Source organism: Daucus carota, chromosome 6 (assembly GCF_001625215.2).
Source record: "Daucus carota subsp. sativus chromosome 6, DH1 v3.0, whole genome shotgun sequence".
NCBI lineage: Eukaryota > Viridiplantae > Streptophyta > Magnoliopsida > Apiales > Apiaceae > Daucus > Daucus carota.
The window spans coordinates 32,979,217-32,989,964 of record NC_030386.2 but is presented as its reverse complement, the minus strand read 5'-3'; the positions used below and the strand labels follow the sequence as shown (position 1 = coordinate 32,989,964).

The 10,748-nt window shown below is 35.0% G+C and overlaps 1 protein-coding gene across 1 annotated transcript; it reads left to right on the top strand.

Moving 5' to 3' along the window:
* The first annotated feature begins 768 nt into the window (after positions 1-768).
* Positions 769-5,807, top strand: LOC108227560 (digalactosyldiacylglycerol synthase 1, chloroplastic). The gene is made up of 7 exons (XM_017402773.2): positions 769-1,520; positions 1,663-1,707; positions 1,886-1,973; positions 3,249-3,733; positions 3,817-4,083; positions 4,221-4,570; positions 5,027-5,807. The coding sequence occupies exons 1-7, from the start codon at positions 918-920 to the stop codon at positions 5,556-5,558; spliced, it is 2,370 nt and encodes a 789-aa protein (XP_017258262.2). The 5' UTR covers positions 769-917; the 3' UTR covers positions 5,559-5,807.
* The last annotated feature ends 4,941 nt before the right edge of the window (positions 5,808-10,748 follow it).

Below are 10,748 nucleotides of genomic sequence, written 5' to 3'. Positions count from 1 at the left end.
TCATTCTACACATCTACATTCATATGTGTGTCCCATGAAACAATATGAACGGTGAAAATATGTCGGGATAGATAATGGTGGGTTCACAAATCCAGAAGCCCACGAGCTGTTTCATCCTACATGTATGGTGGACATGCGCTTTTTCTGAGTAGCGAGTTCAATAAATTATTAAATTATTGGACATGTGTTTGTATTATTAGTTTAAAATAAATTATAAAATAAAAATTCACTTTCAAAGAAACAAAGGAAGAAGTCTAAAGCTTGTGCAGTTGTGCAAAACCACAATTAAACATTATCATTTTCTTTAATGACTGTCTTTTCTATGCAAATAATGACTAGAAATCGCCAAGCAGACGCTAGAGTGTTCGTGAATACGTTGAACAAAGATTGTGATAGCCAAGTCGATAATCGACATCTAGCCATCAACAAAGAACTTCACATTGCAACTCCAACTCTCCAAGTGTACGGTGTATCTCGTAATTTCAGAAAAACAATAAAATAAGAAATCTATTTAAAGTATTGCCTTTTGTAAATTTATTTATAACACTCTTCACTAACAAAAAAAATAAAACGCACAAGTCTTTATTCGTGTAATCCTTAAAAGTAGTTGCGATTACGATTTTTTTTTTGTCAGTTCTAGTTGTATTTAAACATAAAATAATATTCTAACATTTTTTTTCTCAAAAAAAAATATTCTAACATTTTTCTACGAAAAACAAATGAAAATATATAAAAAGAATGAAAATCGTAATTATCGAAAAACATCTGCGAATGGGGGCAACAACTTCACAGCCGTTAAATTTCAAGCCACAACGCACTCTGTATATATAAATTTATACACACACATATCGTTACATCATCATCAACAACTTCTTCTTATTGGCAGTAATTTGATCCGTACATCGAGAGTCACGCCCATGGCGGCATCTCCGACGTCAACAGTAACAGCGGAAAAAGCGCTGTCGTTCATCACGAAAGGCTGGAGAGAAGTGAAAGACTCGGCCGACGCGGATCTCCAATTGATGAAAGACCGCGCCAAGTCATTCAAAACCCTAGCTTCCTCCTTCGATCGCGAGTTCGAGAACTTTCTCACGTCCGCCTCGCGATCGACTTTCGCCGTTCCCGCCATCTCGGCCACCTCCGCGCCGGCCGAAATCGACTTCGTTAAGAGGCTCCAGCCGAAATTCACGGAGTTTCGGAGGGCGTACTCGTCGCCGGACTTCAGTAGGAGAGTGTTGGAGAAGTGGAGCCCGAGGGCGAAGCTGCGGATCGATTTGTCGGCGATTAAGAACGCGATTGTGTCGGAGGTGGAGGAGTTTGAGGAGAGGGAGAGGTTTTTGAGAGGGATTAGGGAGAGGTTCAAGACGGAGAGGGAGAGTCAAGAAGGTTTGTCGAAGGATTGGGAGCCGATTAAGGCGTTTAAGTTGCGGTTGAGGGAGTTCGAGCAGAAGAATTCGTCGTCGGAGCTCTTCGGAGGGTTTAGAAAGAGTGAAATTGTTGAGAAGTTAAAAAGTAATTTGGTATGGTTCGAGACTTTTCTTGTTAATTTGATTGAGATAGTAAATTATGTGGATGATTTTTTAACTGTGCTCGAGTATAATTGGCTAGAATTATGGGTTCTGGATATATTGTTAACAATTTTTTTTTTTAATTGTGTTTCAGAAATTAATTCTTAAGGAGACGAATGAAGGAAAGGTGTCTGCTGATGTAAGTTCTTATTTTTAGTACTTAATGTAAGCTTTTAGATGAAAGCTTCTTGTCTTGTTAGCTGGAGATGTGTTGGAAGGAAATGAAAGAAAAATGATTTTAGAACGATAGATGATAGTTAATCTGTGTCGAGATTTATATTGCCTAACTATGGTTTGTTTTTCTTGTTTTCATGTAGGAAGTTCCACCTCTGGATTTTTCCGAACTTTTGGCACATCTAGTTAGGCAGTCTGAACCCTTTTTAGATCAACTTGGGGTTAGCAGAGGTAACTAAGTTCATACTAAGCTTGGTTGAATCTATTCGCATGACTGTATATCGTTAGGCCATATTTGTTTGAAGGGATTATAATGCTCGGACACCTACACTATTTTGTCTAATTTTAAAGGATTATAATCCCATGGGCTCGTATTGTAATCACCTCTTTATTGATTTCTGTGGATTACAATACCTTTCACAAGTTGTGTACTTCTATTACTACAATGTACAATAGCTAAGAGATGCTTATACTTGTAGGAAGAAATTGTTTCTCTCTTAGCACTAGTCAGTGCTTTTTTTATTGATACCAACTATATGTGTAGATCTGGCATCTGTTTATTTTAGGTTATTTTCACACCTTTACATGAAATCTAATTTCAGATAGAGTCCTTAACCTACTTTCCTGACTTATATTACATGACCTGACCGAGTTCTGTATCCTTGGGGGTGCTCCATAGTAGCTAGGACAAGTTACACTTAATCCCCTACTGTCTACTGCTGTGCTTGTCTACTTGCAAAGTTTTGATGCAAGCCATAATAACTTAATTGAACTTGATACCATTTCAAATAAAAAGGAGACAACGAAATGGTTGCAACAAAGACTCTCCAAACTCTGATGAGGTGACCAGTCTGAGTTAATAACAAGGATCACAGACTTTCAGAGCATACTCGTGTATTTAATATTTGGGAGCCCCAAATGAGTGTATAATGTAGAATACAGGTACACATGATAACATATTCACCTTATGAATCTCTTTTACACTTATTATACATGGGACCATAAGCTTCAATTTTGTCACGAACGATCTAGTCAAGGGCATCGCCTCCATTTCTTAACTGTCCGTCTATTCTCTTGGTTAAAAATTTATATATATTCATGATGTAGGTAGTGTTAATACGGCTTCATAATCTGGCTTTGTGTGTTCTTAAGTTTGTAGAACCTACAAGTTTAGCTGGTCAAATGTCATCTACTAATATAAACTAATTTTAATTGTTGAATCCTGCAACTACAATATAGTATTTATTATCATTACTTTCAATGTGCGTTTATATAGAGAGAGTGTTGCTTCAGTGAAACTGACTTGTAGTGAGAACTGAGGATTACTGATCTGTATAACTGAAACTGGTGACTTGGAAGTAAATTACTACTTGATTTGTGCGACTATAACTCTATAAGTGGTGATTTATCCAAATTACCGGTTCTCACTGTTCTCAGTTGTATTATGTTAATAATTATGCCTGGGTTTCAATTTCTCTCTTATTTCTGTTTTCCCTTTGGCGGCAGGTATATCCGACAAGATAGTGGAGAGCTTGTGCAGTAAAAGCAAGAGTCATCTTCGGCTGACTTCTCTTTCTTCAGATGAAACTTCCATTATTGAAAGTGATAACATCAACGATGAATTAGACATGAGGATAGCTAGTGTTCTGCAAAGCACAGGTCACTGTTACGAGGGTGGGTTATGGACTGACTCTACCAAGCGTGATGCGTCAGATGGGAAACGGCATGTAGCCATCGTCACAACTGCTAGCCTACCGTGGATGACAGGAACAGCTGTAAATCCATTGTTTAGAGCAGCATATCTTTCCAAATCTGCAATGCAAAATGTCACCCTGTTGGTTCCATGGCTTTGTAGAGCTGATCAAGAATTGGTTTATCCAAACAATCTCACATTTGGTTCACCAGAAGAGCAAGAGCTTTATATACGGAAGTGGCTTGAGGAAAGGGTTGGTTTTAAGGCTGATTTTAAAATATCGTTTTATCCAGGAAAGGTAGTTCTCTTAGTATTCACTTCAGGGTCTTCAATAAAACTGTTAAATATAATATTTAAATGGGATGTTCTTATACGTTTCAGTTCTCAAAGGAAAGGCGTAGTATAATGCCTGCTGGGGACACTTCTCAGTTTATTTCATCAAAAGATGCTGACATTGCTATCCTGGAGGAACCCGAACATCTCAACTGGTATTATCATGGGAAACGGTGGACTGATAAATTTAATCATGTCGTTGGTATAGTTCACACTAATTACTTGGAGTACATCAAGAGAGAAAAGAATGGTGCCCTTCAAGCTTTCCTTGTAAAACATGTAAACAATTTGCTCACTAGAGCTTATTGCCACAAGGTGTGGATCTAACCTTCTAGAACTGTAAATGCTGTTTTTAATTGTGCTATCTGGTATATGATTATAGGAAATTATTAGCGAATAAGTTTATGGTACATATTTTTCTAACTTTCTGGAGCGGCTTTTTTTATTTTCAGGTTCTTCGACTTTCAGGTGCTACACAAGATCTACCTAGGTCTGAGATTTGCAATGTACATGGTGTGAATCCACAGTTCCTCAAGATTGGTGAAAAAGTGGCTGCAGAAAGGGAGTCGGGTCAAATTGCCTTCTCAAAGGGCGCATACTTCTTAGGGAAGATGGTCTGGGCAAAGGGATACAGAGAACTGATAGATTTATTAGCGAAGCATAAAACCGAGCTTGATGGATTTAAACTGGATGTGTTCGGAAATGGAGAGGATGCTCATGAAGTTCAAAATACAGCCAAAAGATTGGAGTTAAATCTCCAATTTATGAAGGGCAGAGACCATGCTGATGATTCTCTTCACGGGTAAGCACTAAGCAATCTCTATCCTGTCGTTCCTCGTAGAGGGAAGTATTTTTAATCTCATTTTAATTATAAATATATTGACTTTTCTTTTCTACCAAGTAATTTGCTAGTTAATTGAGTTTATTTATATTGAGTTCCACTCTGTTTGCATGTAAGAAAATTGAAGAACTAGGCTGAGTAGTATGGAATGTGTGTGTGTGTTTAACTCATTCATTAAAAGTATTGATGTGAAAAGATTGTGAGGATTGTTCAGAACTTCTTCCTTTATGAGTTGTGCCTCTTTAATATTTGTCTTGATTATTGATTTCAGTCTGTAATTGGGTAGAATGTAGATATCTTTTGCTATACTAGTGCTCAATGCTAGAGTTTAACTTTTTTGCAACAAGGGTTGTAATAGAACACCTATATTTGATTATTGAGTTGTTTGGCATAGTAACCCAATTTTTTTGTTTGCAGTTATAAAGTATTCATTAATCCCAGTGTCAGTGATGTGCTCTGCACTGCTACAGCTGAGGCTCTTGCAATGGGGAAGTTTGTTGTTTGTGCAGAACATCCATCAAATGAGTTTTTTCGTTCATTTCCAAATTGTTTGACGTACAAAACACCTGAAGATTTTGTTGCAAAAATCAGAGAAGCAATGGCTAACGAACCTCAGCCTCTAACTCAGGAGCAACAGTACCGTCTTTCATGGGAAGCTGCTACCCAGAGGTTTATGGAGTATTCTGATCTTGACAAGATTCTGACCAACGCCAGCAGTACTTCACAACCGACCAATTCTGATAAAAAGATGAGTAAATCAGTTTCAATGCCAAACATGTCAGGCATGGTTGATGCAGGGATGGCTTTTACACACTACGTTTTAACAGGAAATAGCTTCCTTAGGTTGTGTACTGGGGCAACACCAGGGACACTTGAGTATGATCAGCAACACTCTAAAGATCTCCATCTCCTGCCTCCACAAGTAGCACACCCCATTTACGGCTGGTAGTTGGTTCCGTTATATAGGTGTACATAGTTCAGTTCCCTCTAAGTATATCTAGAATCAGCCTGTCATGAATTAATTCATAGTGCTCTTTCAATGTTAGCTATTCATTTCTTACCGCATGTTGCTGTGGTAAATAGTCCAACATTGTTACACATGTAAATTAGACTTTAAATACGTTATGTAACACTTGTAGAGCAATTGGTTTCTGCTTGCTACGAATACACGCGGTGAGTAGAATCATATTTTGTGTTATCATGGTACCGTCCCGAAACTAAGAATGTACAAGATGGAAACTAGTTTGATAATGGCAAGGCTTAATGTAGAGCAAAGGCTTCAGCGTACGCCTATTTTTTAAAGGGTTTTTATTAATTGAAATTTGAAACACATCTCAACAATACTAAAATAATTTTTGATTAAATTAGCATCCTGAGTAAAAGGAATATCTCTAAACAAATCCTTTCCTCTAATTTCATGTTATAAATATTATCAATGCATTTCTCCAAAAGAAATATTATCAATGCAATCAATTAATCATCCGACGAACTACTATAAAATGATATACTTATTCGATTTCCGAAATCCGGTTCACTACATAGTAGTTTTTTGGACATACAGCTATAATAAAATTGTAAAAGAAAAAGTTATAATATTTTGAATATATTTAACTATTATTTTGATTAATCATTTGATTATTTTCGATTATATGATTGATCGGCTGTTTTTCCTATTTTTACTATGTTATCCGATTCTAACATAGGACAAACAAATAATAAATAAAACGTAACTAAAAACTTATACCGGGTCGTAAATTAGTATTATAACTATTGGAAAATATGATATTAATATAAAAACTCACATGCATGCCAATATATTAATTCCAAGATAGAGAAAAACTTTTCTTAAGGAAATTACATATTCTTATTATCCATGAAGAATTTTTTTGGGGTTCTGATTTTCTGGCTGGAGGTGGGCAATTGTTTGGCAGGCCGCACGGGTGACGGGGTGAGGGCCGAATTAATTTCTTTTTCCTACCTAGGGTAGAAGCCCTGGGATAAATAATTTGATTGTTGATACCTTTAAAAGAAGTACTTTTACGATCTTCTAATATCCCGATCAGAGAGGCCTACAGAACAGAATATGCGCTTGCCCATCACAATACCAAACTGAGCTTAGGAGCCCACGGATTTGGTTTGGATCAACTTTATTAAAATTAAGTTCGTTATGATATTTTAAAATCTAAGGTGGGCTTAAAATATATTATTTCTGCGGACCTTATGATATTTTAATTCCAGCTGGGTTTAAATGATTTTTTTTCCTGAGTTTATGTCTCCGCGATTAACAATAACGCAAATAAATCTAAGCCTCAAGTCTGTCAAAAATAAATAAATAAAAAAAAATCTAAGCCTCAAGCTACGGAACATTAAATTAAGATTACCATTTTCCTCTCCATTTTAAAATATCATATTCAGCTTCATTTGATTTACATGTGATTAAATTGATTGAATGTTGAAAGTTATAAATTATTTTTCATAATGTTAAATACTGAAAAAGGTCAGAGACATTATTCAACAAAAATTAAAATTTTATCATGGACTTTTTTATTGGATTATATGATGTATGTAATTTTTAATTAATGTTTGATAAATTAGACTCCCAGGAAGTAATTTATATTTTGAGCTGACGGTCCACGGAAATAATAATCTACCTCATCTTTAATGTAATTAAATATGTGACTTAACTAAAGAGAAGCGAAGTTTGAGCATTCTAATTTTGGTGCAAAACAGGAAAATGGCGAACTGCTTGCTAGGAGACTAATCTCTTTCCCTTGAAAACGTGCAGGGGATGTCAATATATCTTTCCCTTCCAACTTTCGTAGGAGTAAGATTTTTTTGTGTTAAACAGTCCTTAGATAAGACTCGAGAGTTTTAGAATGTCATGATTGAACTACAGATATATAACATTGATAACGATAAGATCACTCACTAATAAGGCCTCTCGATGTGTCACTTTCATTTTTTTTCTAAAAACACAACCGCATCATTTAAATTGACTGGCACACTGTATATATACTTTAACTTTACTTCTCAATGACTTAAATTGATTATTCCCTTAATTATGATAGTTCCTGCATATATTAATTTTACAATCTTTTTGTTAATTTTATTTTTTACATGCATGCATAATGCAGCAAGCCACCGACTCCTTATTATGCTTTAATGAGCTTCAACCACTCTTATGCTTCTAATTTCAAGTCGATCATACTAATATGCAGTTCTGTACAGTGTTGTATTAATTAATACATAATAAAACCGCTTAAACTCAACTATCATGTATATCTATATATATGTTTCGCATTATTATGGTTGTATATTTCAAGGACTTTATTGAATAATATTAAGTGGTAGTTGGCTAATTATTTAACACGAGAAAAAGTTAGCGGAAGAGATTGCATGATCTTTTCATAGTGAAGTATTCTATGTAGATATGATATGTTCTAGGATCTAGAATTGTCTATACTTTCCCATGCACCGATACTTCCAAAACCTGAGCATGTATTTCCACAAGGGAGAAAGCCATCACCTCTCTATTACTTAATTCATAAACCTCATCACCAAAACAAAAAGCTAACAAAACACACACACACACAATCAAGAGTGTATTATATTTATATACACAGTAAAAGAGAGACACGGATGCCAATCAAGCACAGCACACAAAAGGCTGATGCGGAGAAATTTTAAAATTCAACTATATATACTACTTTATTGTTTGTCTATCTTTTTGGTAGCCCTAATTAGAAGGCATCAGATTAATGCAACACGGGGAGTGCTATAATCACTTTAAAAGCCACTATCTGGAAATACAGTGCAATCCAGTATTCTGAAAGATTTATATTTTGAGTATAAAAAAAAAAGTAAAATATAATAATATTTATATAGGATGAAAGTCACCATCCATTTCCTTTTGGTAAAATTGATGGGATATAGAATAGATAGTGCAGCACAACTTTAGTAAATGCCAAATTGCCAACCCTTTTCCCCCATCTCTTTCACACACATACCCATATTATACAGGTACAGCCACAGACCTTTTCACCACAGGAAATCAATTTTCTCTCTTTAATTTGCACAGACAATTTTTTTTATAAATCATTTTGCTGACAGCTTTGAGCGTTTTTTGTTTGTTTTGAAGAAGTTATATTAAGGTGAATGTGTACAAATACATATCAAATAAAATAAATAATTGAAAAAGAAGAAAGCAGTAAATATTGTATGAAGAAGTCATAATGGATGCCCAATAATTGATGTTGTTGTTGATAATGCTAATAATAGCTTTTGGCCAAAATTGTGAACAGAAATGCAGGAGCAGTAAAGATGGTCAAGGAAAGAAAGGATGAGAAGAGAGGACTCTGATATATGAAATGTGTAAAGAAAAAACCTACTCCATTAAGATAAACATATTGGGAGCTACTCCCTCCGTCCCTATTTATCTGTCCACTTTGGAAGTAAAAATTTGTCCCTATTTATCTGTCCATTTATACTTTCAAAACTAATTTAATGATAGTTTTTCAAATATATCTTCATAATTTCAATTTTCAAGGCTTGACTTATTTAAAACTTGGTTGAATTCATGTTTTCAAGACATAAAGTAGGAGTATTCCACCATTTTCAAGATATTAATTAGAGGTATTTAATGAAAAAGTTCATGCAATCAATTATTCCTTGGTATGTGTTTTTTTTTCCAAAATGGACAGATAAAAAGGGACGGAGGGAGTAGTAGCCTAGTATCGTTTTGGTTGTAGAAATGCCACGTCTTACTTAAATTTAGCAGGAATTTTCAAACTAAACCAAGTCAAGCTCTACCAGCATGCTATTACTCTTTAATCTTTATCTTTGTCTTGACATGCGAATCAACTTGCTGCCACGTTTATTTAAATTATGTCGACTGTTGCTCTACTTTTCTCGGGCTTAATTCGGGACCCCATCGTGAAATATTAAAACGAAAAAAAAAATAAATTGCTTCTTCTTTTTCTAAATAATGATCCCCGACGGCATTGTACACAAAAAGTAATCCATAAATTTATGTGTGTGAATAAACTGTGTTATTGTAAGATTTAATGATTTGGACAGTGTCAGAGTTCATGGGACTTGCTTCACTATCATGTCCGAATTTAAAGTCAGTTTTCCGTTATCGTTCAATATAATTTTGTTCTCAACTTCTCCGACTGCTGAAAGCGCATATATATTCATGATAATGGATGGATGTGAGTGACACCTAAACATGTTGGGCACCGTGTAGTCCAGAACTAAAAACAGCTAGCTGAGATGTAAAAAGAATGTCTAGATTTTGAAAGGTTTAATACGCACGTTGCAGCTGTATATAAATGTTTGGCCAGCCACTTGCGTAGTTTTCAGCGTCTTCTCCGGCTACGTTTGCCAAATTATACTCTACGAACTCGCTTGGACTCGAACAAGGCTTAAAAACGCCCTCGTAGTATAACCATACATGTCGGTATGTAGTGTGAAATATATTAAAACCTTTCAAGACCTTATAAGCCGCATGCAGCTATAATCTGTCCACTAAAAAGTAATAGAAAATGTTTGAATTACAAATCTAGAGACAAATGATATATTCCTAAGTTTTGTCGAATTAAATTTGATAAATATTGCCCTCATTTTAGTGCTCGGAAGGAATGTTAAAAATATAAAACTAAATTGATAAGCTATGTGAGAATGTAATGAAAAAACTAATGCAATCAAAGAGAATACAAGGCCTTCTCAGCCCTTGTGATTGGATATAAATTGATCTCATTTAAATTTTCAATCAATTTCAAAATCATGAATTTGAAAGTTTTCATCTATATAATACTATATAATTATTATAAAAAGTTATGAAATAAAAATTAATATTTAATAATCATGAACTATTTTGTTAAATTTGATAAATTAGTTTTAAAGATGTACCTTTTCTTAGACCCTGCTCCCAAGTTTTTTTTGGAGAGAAAGCAAGTGAAAGCAAATGTGTTTTAGGGCTGGCAATATCAGACACGATCCGAACCCGACTCGAACCCGACCTGAATCCGTAACCCGATTTACTGAGACAAAACCCGAAAGTGACCCGAAAATCACCCGTTTTGACACGAACTGGACCCGACATGACCAAAAATTAGAATTTTGTTTCTAATAACTTCAA